This window comes from Dipodomys merriami, unplaced genomic scaffold (genome assembly GCF_024711535.1).
Source record: "Dipodomys merriami isolate MVZ:Mamm:240054 unplaced genomic scaffold, mDipMer1.0.p SCAF_3, whole genome shotgun sequence".
Classification (NCBI taxonomy): domain Eukaryota; kingdom Metazoa; phylum Chordata; class Mammalia; order Rodentia; family Heteromyidae; genus Dipodomys; species Dipodomys merriami.
In genome coordinates, this window is record NW_027204492.1 from 93,504,604 (window position 1) to 93,519,742 (window position 15,139).

At 49.9% G+C, this 15,139-nt stretch overlaps 1 protein-coding gene across 6 annotated transcripts in view; it reads left to right on the plus strand.

Moving 5' to 3' along the window:
- Nucleotides 1-15,139, plus strand: part of Bcor (BCL6 corepressor) — a 130,070-nt gene that overhangs the window by 106,219 nt on the left and 8,712 nt on the right. For 3 of the 6 annotated variants that reach the window (XM_070040628.1, XM_070040626.1, XM_070040627.1), the window contains exons 3-10: nucleotides 1,140-1,218; nucleotides 2,366-5,212; nucleotides 5,874-5,927; nucleotides 6,417-6,603; nucleotides 12,332-12,592; nucleotides 12,949-13,293; nucleotides 13,763-14,088; nucleotides 14,325-14,579. In XM_070040628.1, coding sequence (XP_069896729.1) covers nucleotides 1,140-1,218; nucleotides 2,366-5,212; nucleotides 5,874-5,927; nucleotides 6,417-6,603; nucleotides 12,332-12,592; nucleotides 12,949-13,293; nucleotides 13,763-14,088; nucleotides 14,325-14,579 — 4,354 coding nt within the window. The remainder of the gene's footprint in view (nucleotides 1-1,139; nucleotides 1,219-2,365; nucleotides 5,213-5,873; nucleotides 5,928-6,416; nucleotides 6,604-12,331; nucleotides 12,593-12,948; nucleotides 13,294-13,762; nucleotides 14,089-14,324; nucleotides 14,580-15,139) is intronic. The other 3 variants (XM_070040630.1, XM_070040629.1, XM_070040632.1) reach the window with 3 other exon arrangements.

The window sequence follows — 15,139 nt, forward strand, 5'->3', positions numbered from 1 at the left end:
AGCTGGCGGCCCTTGATTTACAGTTTTAACAGGCAACCTGGCTCAGCGAAGCATTGCCGCCCTTTAAAAGATTAGCCCCTAAAGCAGCCTTTCAGTGCACTTTCGTCCTTAATTTATTATTTCATATTTATGAAGGAGAATTAATCCCAGTCTATATGCTGCTTTAACTCTAAATGTCAGGAGTGTGGGCCCAGGTGGATCCGCATTCGATGTGCTTTTAAAACAAATAGTTTGCTTAGTAATAAGCAGAGGAGATGGCCACCCTCTCCTTCTGTGGAGCCTGGGCTTTTGGGTTGCCCTCTGCTGCTGGTCCCATAAGACCATCCCCTCCCTCCCCCACCCCCACCCCAGTGCAGCCCCCTTGTTTTAGTTGCCCATCAGCTATGATATGCTTTTCATCGGTGATTTTGGAGAAGGGTAGAGACAGCTAAACAGTAGATGATTGAAGCTACTCTTTAGGGTAATGATGAAACTTTTTCTCTGCTGCTTGTCAGCGACATTATCCTGGGGATTTGGAAGTTGGCACCGAGTGCTTTCTCTGATAACAAGTCCCAGGGCAGCCGCAGCAGCCTGGCACAGATGTGCAGTTTCCTCTTCAGCCTGGAGCAGCTGACATTTGTATGATACTAGTGTGTACCTCCCCTTCTCCCCCATCATTTTGATAAAGGCAGTCACATATGACTTCATTATCACCATGGAAACCATTTTCCTAGGACTCAGTCTCTAACTTTGTTTTGGGGGAAAGTTTTGAAAGCCTGGCCCTAAATGGTTAACACCGAAGTGATAGACTTGGGACTTCCAGCTTCTGTAGTCTGAGCCATTTTACTTAATGCCTCCCCTGCAGAATAGCTTATAAGGGTTGGCTGGGACGACACTTGGCCATTCTAGAGAAAAAGATCCTGCAGGAGAAGTGATCATGCTTAATTTCTGGCTTGCCCACTTGGGGACATGCTTATAATTCTTGAAAGGCCTGCCTTTGTTTTTCCAGAGCAAGTTGAAATGTCATTTGGGTCATGGCAAGGAAGGTCAAGGATATTTTTTTAAAAAACGGAGTTAGAAATTCACCCCATTGGGGGAATATGTGAAAAATGGATTCAGCGAGGAATGTTTTCATGAAGTTGATGTATCCTTTTAAATAGGAAAATTCCTGTAAATGATGGTGACACTTCAAAAACCAGACTGGAACTGAGGGAAGAGAATCCCTTGAATCACAACGTGGTAAGAGATTAATGATGTCTGTTGATGTGATAGCTGAATATCAGCGATCTGTAGTCAATCATGCACTAATTTGCATACCATGGGCAGGATGTTTCAAGGCTGAGTAGAGAAAGCCTCTGTACAGGACAAGGTCTTCAGCCAGGCTCTTCTTGGCAGTGTGTTTGTTCCTTTTGACATGGGTCCCCCTCCCTTAGATACTGGCAAGAGTTGTGCTGCCTTGTCTTCCATAAGCTATGTACCACATTAATGCTCTTAACTGGGTACATTTCTTGCCTTCCAGCAGCCCATTTGGGTTTACCTTGCAGTAGCATCTGAAATGGGACTTTTGGGTACAGTAGAGGAAAAGTTCAAAGAAAAAAACAATGTTGGGCATTGGTGGCTCACGCTGGTAATCCTAGCTATTCAAGAGGCTGAGATCTAAAGATTGGGGTTCAAAGCCAGCCCAGGCAGGAAAATCCTCGAGACTCTCATCTCTCATCTCCAATTAACGATCCGAAAACTGGAAGGGGTGCGGTGACTCAAAGTGGTAGAGTTGCTAGCCTTGAGTGAAAAAGCTCAGAAACAGCGCCTAGGCCCTGAGTTCAAGCACCATGACTGACAAGGGTTGGGGGGTGGGGGAAATAAAAGACAAAAATCACAATTTGACCCTTGGTCTCTTTATTGATTTGGATAGCCAAAGTTCTCTATTCCTGTTCTGTTGTCTCCCTAGTTTTTATTCTGTTAAATAATGTCTACCTATCTATAGCCAAGAAAAATGGTCCCTCCGTCCCACTTAACAGGCCCTGGAGGGTTAAGTGTGATAGTTCTTAACCCCGTGATGGTGATGTGTAGAACATCTGTATTTGGTGTGTTGTCTGCTACAGCAGAGAATTTTTGCTGAAAAGTTGAGTTTGCCAGAGTTCATAGATGACTGAAATAATGTAAGGGGTTTGAATCCAAAAGGATCAATGATTAATTTACAGGTTGCTAGTCGAACTGAGGCAAGAGACAGGCAGTGGCAGTGGAGCCCGGGAATTCTGTCTGTAACCTTTTCCTCTGGGATTTTAAGGCTGAAAGTCATGTGACCTAGGTGGCCACTTCTTTTCAGGATGGGTGCTATGCCTCATTTCGTGTCCCAAAAGTAACACTTCGTTGTTTTTCTACGAAGGTGGACGCCAGTACCGCCCATCGGATTGATGGCCTGGCAGCACTGAGCATGGACCGCACTGGCCTCATCCGGGAAGGGCTCCGGGTCCCTGGAAACATCGTCTATTCCAGTTTGTGTGGACTGGGTTCGGAGAAAGGTCGGGAGGCTGCGACAAGCACTCTCAGTGGCCTTGGGTTTTCCTCCGAAAGAAATCCAGACATTCAGTTCAAACCGAATACATCTGAGACCGTGGAAGCTTCTGCCGTCTCTGGAAAGCCCCCAAATGGCTTCAGTGCTATATACAAAACACCGCCTGGAATACAAAAAAGTGCTGTAGCCACGGCAGAAACCCTGGGCTTGGATAGGCCTACCAGTGACAAACAGAGCCCGCTCAACATCAATGGTGCTAGTTACCTGCGGCTGCCCTGGGTCAATCCTTACATGGAGGGGGCCACGCCAGCCATCTACCCTTTCCTTGATTCGCCAAATAAGTATTCACTGAACATGTACAAGGCCTTGCTACCTCAGCAGTCTTACAGCTTGGCCCAGCCGCTGTATTCTCCGGTCTGCACCAACGGGGAGCGCTTTCTCTACCTGCCACCCCCTCACTACGTCAGTCCCCACATCCCCTCATCCTTGGCTTCTCCCATGCGGCTCTCCACACCCTCAGCCTCCCCAGCCATCCCACCTCTCGTCCACTGTGCAGACAAGAGCCTCCCATGGAAGATGGGTGTCAGCCCTGGGAATCCCGTCGATTCCCACACCTATCCTCACATCCAGAACAGTAAACAGCCAAGGGTGCCCTCTGCCAAGGCAGTCTCCAGTGGCCTGCCCGGGGACGCAGCTCTCCTGTTGCCCCCCTCACCTCGGCCCTCGCCCCGGGTCCACCTTCCCACCCAGCCCACTGCAGATACCTACTCTGAGTTCCATAAGCCCTACGCCAGGATCTCCACCTCTCCCTCCGTCACCTTGTCGAAGCCATACATGACAGTCAGCAGTGAGTTCCCCACGGCCAGGCTCTCAAACAGCAAGTATCCCAAGGCTCCAGAAGGGAACGAGAGTGCCCAGCCAGTGTCTGGGCACCTGCGGAAGACAACGGTTCAAGACCGGAAAGATGGGGGCTCCCCTCCTTTATTGGAAAAGCAGACGGTTACCAAAGACGTTACAGATAAGCCACTAGACTTGTCTTCTAAAGTGGTGGATGTCGATGCTTCCAAAGCCGACCACATGAAAAAGATGGCTCCCACAGTCCTGGTTCACAGCAGGGCTGCCAGTGGCTTAGTGCTCTCCGGAAGTGAGATTCCAAAAGAAACCTTATCTCCTCCAGGAAATGGCTGTGCTATCTATAGATCTGAAATCATTAGCACTGCTCCCTCGTCCTGGGTGGTGCCCGGGCCAAGTCCTAACGAAGAGAACAATGGCAAAAGCTTGTCTCTGAAAAACAAGACATTGGACTGGGCCATACCGCAGCAGCGGAGTTCTTCGTGTCCTCGCATGGGTGGCACAGACGCCGTGGTCACAAATGTCTCCGGGTCAGTGTCGAGCGCAGGCCGGCCGGCCTCCGCATCGCCAGCCCCCAACGCCAATGCAGATGGCACCAAGACCAACAGGAGCACCATGGACACCACGCCATCCGTCATTCAGCATGTGGGCCAGCCCCCAACCACACCTGCCAAGCACAATGGCAGTACCAGCAGCAAGGGTGCCAAAGCCGGCAACCCAGAACCAAGTTTTAAAGCAAACGAGAATGGCCTTCCACCAAGTTCATTATTTCTGTCTCCAAATGAAGCATTCAGGTCCCCACCAATTCCTTACCCCCGAAGTTACCTCCCTTACCCAGCACCTGAAGGCATCGCTATAAGCCCCCTCTCTTTGCATGGCAAAGGACCTGTGTACCCTCACCCAGTTTTGTTACCCAATGGCAGTTTGTTTCCCGGGCACCTTGCCCCAAAGCCTGGCCTCCCCTACGGGCTGCCCACAGGCCGGCCAGAATTCGTAACCTACCAAGATGCCCTGGGTTTGGGCATGGTGCATCCCATGTTGATCCCACACACGCCCATCGAGATCACTAAAGAAGAGAAACCCGAGAGGCGGTCTCGATCCCATGAGAGAGCCCGCTATGAGGAGGCGAGCCTCCGCAATCGGTTTTCTGAGATGCTGGAGGCCAGCAGCACCAAGTTGCACCCCGAAGTCCCCACTGACAAGAACCTGAAGCCGACACCTAGCTGGAACCAAGGGAAGACTGTCGTCAAAAGTGACAAGCTTGTCTACGTGGACCTTCTTCGAGAAGAATCCGATGCCAAGACGGAAGCGAATGTCTCCAAGCCCGGCTTCGCAGCCGAGAGTGTTGGCCAGAGCACCGAGCCCGCCAAGCCCCCAGCCGACCTGCCCCTGCAGCAACACCGTGATTTCATCTCCCTGCGAGAGGAGCTGGGGCGCATCGGTGACTTCCACGAGGCTTACCCTTTCAAGCAGGCTACAGGCCAGCCAGTCTTCAGCTTAGGCAAGGACAATGTTCCGCCGACAACCAACAAGGAGAATCTAGGGGTGCCGGTGGCAACTCCGTTCTTGGAGCCAACTCTGGGGAGCGAGAGCCCTGCTGTCACTTTTGGGAAAGCCCCAGAAGATCCCAAACCGTTTTGTGTGGGCGGTGGTGCCCCTGCAAGTGTGGACGTCACCCCCACCTATACCAAAGATGGAGCTGAGGAGGCAGACTCAAACGATGGCAAAGTGCTGAAACCGAAGCCATCAAAGCTGGCCAAGAGAATTGCCAACTCGGCGGGTTACGTGGGTGACCGATTCAAGTGTGTCACTACCGAACTGTATGCCGATTCCAGTCAGCTCAGCCGGGAGCAGAGGGCATTGCAGGTGAGCTCCCCCCCACCCCCGAATTTCACTCCCTTTGATCAGTTGTCAGTTTGCAAATGTGTAAAGAGGATTGGGGGGAAATGTGCTAAGACAGGCAGGGCACCAGGCAGATTTGGTTAATGACGCTTGTGGTAATTTGAATGTATGAAATGTGTTCAGTAAGGGGACGTGAGGACATCAGGATACGTACTTGAAGAAGTTACTTACTCTGTAGATTATAAGAGAACTCTACTGGAATGCTGATAGCAAGTTTTAATGATTATGAGGGCTGTCTAAAGACTGCATGAGTTTACCTATCAGTTTGCTTTGATTTCTCTGCCTGTTAAAACAATGTATCTAGAAAACACTGCTTAGAATGCCTTACTTGATACTTGGTGGAGATGCCTAGCAGCCGCATGTCTGGGAATAGTGCAATTTTTTTTTCACCAAAAAGACAGGAAAAAAGAGAAAAAGCTCGCTTAAAGGGATAGAGTATGTATTTTAATTTGCTAGTGAATTATGATAGATGTTATATAGGAATTTCCTTAAGATATTTTACTTTTAATTAAAAGATGAATAAAGCCAAATTGTTTTGCAATGTTAAGAAAAAAATTGGTTTATGCTGATAAAAATGGATGAAGTTATCTAAATGATCCATTGAGTGCCCATTTTAATTACATAGATGGAAGGATTACAAGAGGACAGTATTTTATGTCTACCCGCTGCTTACTGTGAGGTCAGTTCTTCAAATTTTTATTACTAGAATCTTCCATAAACCTTTTGAGTTTAAATTTCATTTCCAAATATACAAAGGGAAGTTTGTGGGCCATGGTCGTCTTTATTCATTGTGCATTTTGTTTCTTTTCTGTTGTGTTTTTCTTTTGTTGTTTTCTTTGCGTTGTGTTTTTGTTTTGTTTTATTTACCTTCCAAAGAGAATGTCTGTCTCTCTGCAATAGTGTGTGTATGGCTATACATACACACAGCATCTGTATCTCTATGCACATGACTTTATGGATAAAGAATTGTGTGACTACTTACATATCCATACTCTTAAATTTTATCTGTTAAACTTTAAAATATCTGAGTTATATCTCATAAATTGTGGTTGGTTTTTGGGCAAACTTTCCTTTGAAAATAATTTCCTTTATTGTAAGGCACATGAAATAGCTTTTATGGTAAGGTTGTTGTGTTTTCTTTTTTTTCCGTCTCCCATTCTGTTTCTAGCGTGCAATGATGCGCTTCTCAGAGTTGGAGATGAAAGAGAGAGAAGGTGGCCACCCAGCAACCAAAGACTCCGAGGTCTGCAAATTCAGCCCAGCCGACTGGGAAAGGTTGAAAGGAAATCAGGACAAAAAGCCAAAGTCGGTCGCCCTGGAGGAGGCCATTGCTGACCAGAACGACAGTGAGAGATGTGAGTAGACTCAAGCAGATTCGCTTGGCCTTGTCAGTGAGAATGGGGCCACATTGCTCCCAGGAACCCAGGGAGCTGAGAGGAAGTGACTCACCTAGGATGGCCTCAGGTCCACTTGGGAACTAACTACTTGGAGAAACTTCGTGGAGTAGTGTTCTAAACGTGCGCTAGCCAGGAATTCCACACCTGTGACAGATGCTTTCCTAGAGTGCTGTCTCTTTTGCAAAGAAACACTGGGCCATAGTCAATGATACTGTGGTGGTAGGAATCGCTTGCTACTTCTAGCCAGCCCCACCCTCCCACCCCCCACAAGGGCTTTTTTTTTTCCTATTTCCAGATGATAGTTTTGTTGAACTGAGATAAGGTAGGACAAAGGCACCCTAAAGATGAGAGCAAGTATTTGTTATGTCTAGGTTGTTTGTCATCTCTGAGTGTGGCCTATGACAAGGGTGCTCTGCCAACAAGACAGTATGGCTTATGTCTTAGTGGTGACATGTGGAGAGGAAAAAGTGCCTTCTTCAGGACACTTTTGGTCCCAACAATGAGTCCCGTCCCTCTCACCCCCCCCCCAAAAAAAAAAAAAAACTAAGCTTGACTTCTGGAGTTGCTTACTGGGTTCCCTAGGGGCTAGGATGTGTCACCCAGCCTTTGGAGGAAGTAGTTCTCTCTGATGTGCTGGAGACTTGAGGATGGCTCCAGCCCTCAGAAACCTCACTGGTGACAGTGAATTAGGGTGTGTAGGTGAAAATGGGGTACACAGAATGTCTAATTAGTGGCCTCGAGGGACATAGTCCTTGTAGGTTTGGCACTGTTAATCATGGTTCCTTTAGGCCTGGTGCAGTTGCAGGGAGGGTTTGTGCTCAGAGAGTGCATGTTCTGGCCGTCTAGAACACACCTTCCAGCTCTTCCTTGGTGTCTAGCTCTAAGTAAACAGGACTGGTTGGTTGTCCTGAAGAAGGTCGTTTCAGCTGCTATTAAGTGTGGCTTTACCCACTTGGCCAAGATTCTTGGTGTATCTGAAGTTGCCTTATACTGGACCTCAGACATGGCCTGGACAAGGGGCAGTCAAGGGTCCAAGCTGCTTTTAGGAGAAGTGTGAAAAAGAAAGTCTTCTTTGTCTGATACTTACGGTTAACAAAGCTACTTCTCTTCTGACTTGCCCTAAAATGTTTCACCAGCTCTGGAGAAAGGCTGTCAGATGATCCAAGAAGTGGGCAAGGTGGAGTTTGGGGGAAGGTGTTTCTTATCTTTCAGCCCTTCTCTGGTTTTCCACTGTAGCCACTGCCCTCAAGTTCAAGAATCTGGCTTCACCCCTATGTGTTCCCCAAGGAGGTCTCTCTCTATAGATAGATAGATAGATAGATAGATAGATAGATAGATAGATAGATAGATAGATAGATAGCTGTAGATATAGATAGATAGATGTAGATGTAGTTAGATATAGATATAGATATCTCCTTTCTGTTTTTCTTGTGGAACCTAGAGTGAGAACTGGGTGAGGAGGTATGGCTCAAGTGGTAGAATGACAGCTGTGAGCAAAAAAGCCAAGTAAGAGCATGAAACCTTGAGTTCAACCTCTGGTAGAAAGAGGGGAGAAGGAAGAAAGGAATGAGGAGGGTAGGAGGGAGGGAAATCAGAGTGACCAAGAGGAGTAGAAGTCAAGGCCAAGATAGCACACAAAGGCCTTGCCTCTCCAGGCACAGGGAAGATCCCAAGACTGACCACCTAGTGTTCTGCATGCACTGAGAAAAGTAGGAGGGTTGGGGGAACGCAAGAGGTTCATTTTGAAGAAGGGGGTGGGAGTTGTGATTAACCGGGAGGAATGCCCACCCTAAAGGAGTATTTGCCCTTGCTTGCTGCTACCACCACATTATTCAGGAGAGGAGACAACAATGCTTGGACCCATTCAGGCACAAGTTAACTGGGCCCTGCTTTGCATGGGTCTCATTTCCCACAGATGTCACTATGGGCAAGACTCAAGCTGTGTGTGCATTTGGCAGCTGGAGTGGGCTGGGCTCACCAAAGAATTTATGATGTCTCCTCTATAATCCCTTCCCTTTCTGAGGCAGCTTTCCATTAATAAAGTACCAGTGGTTTGTGATGTCACAGAGTATTTTGTTGGGGAGGGGCTTATGTAAGGAAGTGAATTAATTTCATTTTTTTCTGTGGTGGCAGAGTTAGTTTTTTGTTTATTTTTTACAGCAATGGGCTTTTCTTTTCTCTCTTTCTCTCCTTCCTTCCTTCCTTCCTTCCCTTCCCTCCCTCCCTCCCTCCCTCCCTCCCTCCCTCCCTCCCTCCCTCCGTTCCTTCTTCCTTCCTTAAGTTGTTGTTGGTCATGAGGCTTGCACTCTGGGCCTTGGTGCTGTCCCTGAGCTCTTCAGCTCAAAGAGAGTGCTCTACCACTTGAGCCACAGTGCCACTTCTGGTTTTCTGGTGGTTAATTGGAGATAAGAGTCTCATGGACTTTCCTGCCCAGGCTGGCTTTGAATCGAGATCCTCACAACTCAGCCTCCTAAGTAGCTAAGATTACAGGCATGAGCCACCGGTGCCTGGCAGTAATGGGGTTTTCTAGGCCTACCTGCGTCACAGCCCCAGTCCTTTCAAGTGTGGTCTTGGCTTTTGACCTAGACCACTATCCTCCTACCTATGCCTCCCAAGTAGCTGGGGGTTATAAGTGCATACCACATCCACTTTGTTTGTTGAGATAGAGCTTCAGTAACTTTTTGTTCCTGAATGTGATCCACCTGATCTCTGCCACCCAAGTAGCTGAGGTTACAGCTGTGAGCCACTGCACCTGGCTCCTGAGTTAAATTTTTATTTTAGAAGTTGAGCGAATGAGTTAGGAGGCTCCTCAACTTGAAAGTTCATTGGTATGAACTGTACACTTTGAAGATGTGGAAAGACAAGGAAGCACTGACCCCTTCCCCCCCCCTTCTTTTTCTTTCTGAACACAAGTGGCCATCTGTGTCCCTTGCCAGCCACTTGGTAGCCATAGAATCTGATCATTGGCAATGTCTGAGCAGGAGTTGGGAGGAATGGCTGGACAGGACTTCTTGGCTAAGGAAGTTTCTCACAAGCTTTATGAACCACTTTTAATTTGGAACAGAGAAGTGCCAAAGTCTTGGTTATAAAGAGGCTAAACAGTATCAAAGCCCACCCATGCAGGAGATGGAGCTACTGCAGAAGGGACCTGAATTCCTCCCTGACCCTCCAAACTCTGCCATGGTATTTAGGACTCACTGGGCATGGCTGTGACAGTGGCCAACAGTGGCAAAGTTGCTTTGTTGCTATGGTGACATGTAAATGTTGCCATGGTGATGCCTCTTTGAGTTACACTGGCATAACCATGGTAAACTATGGGATGCATGTGCTGCAAGGCAGATGACCATGCTACAGGGAGCAAGTGTTCCACCCTGAACAACACGAGGAAGGGCAGGGGTAGCAGCAGTGACGAGTCCCTCGCTTTCCAAGGAGTCCTGTAGCAGCTAGAGATTGGACAGATGTCTTTTAAGGAGGTCTAAGTCAGAGCCTGCAGGAATGTAGCTAGAGCCAGGATGGGTGTTTGTTCTTCAGGAGCTTTGATGGCTCATGGTTGCCTTCATATAAAGCCTTGGGGACTTTAGATGAAGGGAATTGGATGGAATCTGATGGAACCACAGGCATCATCCCTGGGGTATCTCAGCATGAGAGAGAAAGGGACTGAGCACATACAATAAGCAACAGCCTCCCAGGCACAGCTGAACATGGAATGGTATACAGTGTTCCCCAGCCCTGTTCTCCACCTCCTTGTGAACAGGGTGTGAAATCAGGCCTTCCCACCCAACAAGCCAGCCTTTCCCAGAGGTGAAACCCCAGAAGAGACACAGGTAGCAAGATCAGGGGTCTTGGAGAGGTGCTCTTTGAGCATGGAAGAACAAAACAGGTGCTTCACCTCTTCCAAGTGCTTTTCTTGTGGGTCATACAAATTCCTTCCCCCAATGCCTTAGACAAATACATGTGACCTGGAGTTCAAGTATAAGATGAAGTGAACCAAAAAAAAAAGAACACTCAGGTTGGAGAGGGGATGGGGTGGGGGTGGGGCGGGGAGACTGATATTTCAAAGTTTAAACTACAGAAGTGAATTCAGTTTTGAAGGATCTTTCTTAGCCTCCTGTGGCCCTTTCCTTTGCCTGAGTGGGGCAGCTGAGTGGACTATTCTGGTCTTCAAGCTGAAAGGAGCTGAGTTTGTAAAGTAGTACTGTTACTTCCCAAAGTAGAGTGCAGCGACCTGCCTTCTGCATTCATGTGAGCAGAGGTGTCCGCAGCCCGCATGTTTTTGGGTATATGCTCCCTCTGCTGCAAGAGGGAGCCTGCCTTGGCCAAAGTCCTTGGGTCAGGTGTACCCACAGCTCTCCATGGTGGCACTTTCAGGAGGGGCCTGGTTGCTAGGCTCTTCTTTATCCATATGGTGCACCATCATGGGAAGGGGAGGGATGGGTTGACATTCCTTGGTGAGAAGAGATGGAAGTCTTACATGTCTCAAGGTGACACTCGCAGCTGACCACTTCTCAATGCTGGGGGGGTGACCCCTGCCTGGAGAGAAGGACAGGGCATGAGGGAGCTGGTCCAGTGTTCCTGTGGCACTCGAAGCAGGCATATGCTTAGCTCATCTAGAAGCCTCCTTTGGCAGCACCCCTTACCATGAGGTGATCTAGGCTGCCAGGGTCATTTTAGGGGAGCAAGGATGAACACTGAACCTTGCAGTGGGTTGTTGCAGAGTTGTCGTTTATATTTCATCGCATATTGGGAGAAAACGTGATTAGCAGAGAAGTTGGTGAGCTATTTGTTTCTTACGGGGTGATGTTGGGTTTGGATGATTGAAAGAACAGGTGCCCGCCGCTGCTGTGCCGCCCCCCCCCCCCTTCCCTGTGAGTACAGGGAACAGAAGCAGCCCACAGTGGAGAGGGTGCGGGGTGCTGCATCTAGCAGTTTTGCAAAGCTCTAGCTTGGCTACAAAAGACACCAACAGCTACGAAAGGGGGTGAGGTCTTGTCTGTGAGTGCTTACATGTGAGGAACGGGGCCCACCTGGTGGGGTGACCAACCAGTCTCCCGTGGAGGGGCCCCTGTTTTGGACAGGAAATAGGAACAGTCCCTTGATTCAGTGATAGGCATTTCAGTGTGTAGCATGAGCGTAAACCCTTTGAAGTTGTCTGTGAACTTGAACGTAAACTAGGAATCCCTGCCTCTGCTGTGCCAGGCCCTTCCCCCCTGCACCCTCCTGTTCTTTCCACACCACCTCACCTCTCTTTCTTCATCATCTCCCCAGTGGACACAAGTGGTACCTTGGTGTAGATGCCATTTTAGAGCTATTTGGTCCTCTTCCTGTATCTTCCTCCCGTGTATTTCAAAATAATGACCTCAGCAAATGTTTCCATAGAGATTTTTAGGTCAGCCCAGCATGGTTGGACATTGCTGCTGAGAGAGGCCTAGAGTGCTTTAAAGAGTTCGGGTGCCTCGGCTCCTTTCTGGGTCCCCTCATGCCCCAGCTACAAAAAGGTGGGAGCATGGCCTACGCCTGGCTTCCTGCTGCACTTGCCGAATGGCTTCAGCCCTGCCCTTCCTTTAGAAAAATCCGTTCCTGGGAGCTATGAAGGAGCCGCGCGCGCGTGTGCACACGGGCACCAGTGGCTCCCTGATCACCTTGGGCGTTCCTTCACTTTTGTATTCTTGTCTTCCCCTCCCCTCAGGCGAGTACAGTTCTGGAAACAAACACGATTCCTTTGAAGCCCCAGAGGACAAAGATCTCCCTGTGGAGAAGTACTTCGTGGAGAGGACGCCTGGGAGTGAGCTGCCCACTGACCAGGTGGCTGCGGACATGCCGCACAGTCCCGCCCTCCGGCTAGACAGGAAGCGCAAAGTCTCAGGTGATAGCAGCCACACTGAGACCGCTGTGGAAGAGCTGCCAGAAGACCCTCTGCTGAAAGCCAAGCGAAGACGGGTCTCCAAAGGTGAGCTCAGTTGGCCTGGGTGTGCGCTTTAGCTGCTTGCTCGGGAGGCCTGTGCATGCAGCCACTGCGGGCGGGCGGGTGCATAGACAGGAGGTGTGGATGTGCGGGTGTGCTGCCCCTGTAGGCAGTGGGGAGGGGAGCCAAGGGGGCACTGCCATTCCCACTCTGCTCCCATCTCCCCTCCCTTCCAAGCCCAGGGAGGGGGGGGTGGCCCAAGACAAACAGGCCACCTGCTTGACAAGCGAATGTGGCCACGCCCCTCCCCTTCCCCCCCTCCCCCCCATTAGTGATGTATTAAGACAGTTTGTTCCCCCCCAGGGGGCTTTTTGATTAATTTGTAGTTATTTCTCCATTAGATGACTGGCCTGAGAGGGAAATGACAAACAGTTCCTCTAACCACTTAGAAGACCCACATTATAGTGAGCTGACCAACCTGAAGGTGTGCATTGAATTAACAGGGCTCCATCCTAAAAAGCAACGCCACCTGCTACACCTTAGAGAACGGTGGGAGCAGCAGGTGTCAGCAGCAGAGAGCAAACCTGGCCGCCAAAGCAGGAAGGAAGTGACCCAGGCAGTTCAGCCTGAGGTCACAGCCCAGGGGAATAACCTCACCGAAGAGAAACCTGGCAGGAAAAGGGCAGAGGCCAAAGGCAACAGAGGCTGGTCTGAAGAGTCCCTCAAAGCCAGTGACAATGACCAAGGTACGCAGAGGCCAGTCTCGCTGCTGGAGGGCAGGAAGGGCTCTGGTGTGGGGATCTGGGCCTTGGAAGTTGACTCTTGACTAGGATGTGACAGACATTCCTGCCACCAAATCCTCCCCACTTCCTTCCTGGCCTCCCAAGCCTCAGGCTGTCTCCAGGTCCTGATGACCACCAGGCCCAGTGGTCGGGAGAGCAGGAAGAGCTGGCTTCTGGCCTCTTGTCCTGGCCCTTTGAAGAAACTTGCCACTTGGCATTTTGTGGGTTAACCTATTTGCCATTTGAATGGGGGATAATTAAAATATTAATGCTTTGAAAACATAATTGGTATATCTTTAAAAACTGAAGCTCCAGTGATCAGTGCTAACAATGGGGCTTTTCTTCCTGCACTGGCTACAACTGTGTAACGCCTGCTTCTTCTCCCCTCCCCCTCCCCTCCGCCCGCCGCCATCCCCCCCCCCCCCCCATTTAGGCTTGCCTGTGTTCTCCGGCTCTCCGCCCATAAAGAGCCTTTCATCCACCAATGCAAGCGGCAAAAAGCAGACTCAGCCAAGCTGCACGCCAGCCTCGAGGCCGCCTGCCAAACAGCAGAAAATTAAAGAAAGCCAGAAGACAGATGTGCTGTGCACAGACGAAGAAGAGGATTGCCAGGCTGCCTCCCTGCTGCAGAAATACACGGACAACAGCGAGAAGCCATCCGGGAAGAGACTGTGCAAAACCAAGCACTTGGTACCTCAAGAATCCAGGCGGGGCTTGCCAATCACAGGGGAATACTACGTGGAAAACACCGACGGCAAGGTACCTCCCAAACCATGCTCCTCCTCTCTGGCCTGTTCTTGGGGGGTGCTGAACCCTCCTTTTCCAGGACTCCTCGAGGCCCTGACAGCCTACCCCTTCCAACAAAACGTGATGGGGGGTGGGGGGGTGGGAAGAAAAGGTGTCTTTCTCTACAGGCTTTTGTCACTCAGGGAAGAGGGAGAAAAGGTATTGAAAGGGACCCAGCCTTAACAATACACCGTTTGATCTTATGACAGGTGACTGTCCGGAGATTCAGAAAGAGGCCGGAGCCCAGTTCAGATTACGATTTGTCACCAGCCAAGCAGGAGCCCAAGCCTTTCGATCGCTTGCAACAGTTGCTACCAGCCTCCCAGGCCACACAGCTGCCACGCTCCAATTCCCCTCAAGAGGCCACCCAGTCTCGCCCCATGCCACCAGAGGCGCGGAGGCTAATTGTGAACAAGAATGCCGGCGAGACCCTCCTGCAGCGGGCAGCCCGGCTGGGCTATGAGGTGCGTGTGCCAGGGGTTTGCTGCAGGTTTGGGCAGCCAGTAGCTGCTTCTCCAGGTTTGGGGTGTGTGTGGGGATGGTGAGGACTGGCTGATTTAGGGCAAGGAAGGACAGAGGGAGCAGAGTTTACTCCCTGCACATCGGGGGATGCTGTTTGTGTGAGTCCAGCTCTGGTTGCTGTCTCTGGTGTTGAGTTCATGTTGAGGCAGGTAAGCCGCTGCAGCTTATCTCTGATAGTAAGGCTGACATAACTCAGGCCTTGGCAACTGGGAGAATTTTAATGAGCCTGTTTGGATTCTGATTAGCAAGAGAGAGAGACTCGATTAACTCTTCTGTGGTGTTGCTTGTGCTGTGACCAGGAGAGCTCCTACTGTGTGCTACTTCTAAACTCTGACTCACTTCACTCTTGGTGACTAACCAGTACTAGTACTATACATACACAGTGTATCCGTTCGAGGCAGGATTGCCATTCCAAACCTCAACCTGTCTAGAGCTAGTAGATACCTCCTTCTGTCCCTGCTCCAGCAGCTCCTCCCCCTCCCCCACCCCCACCCCCACCCCC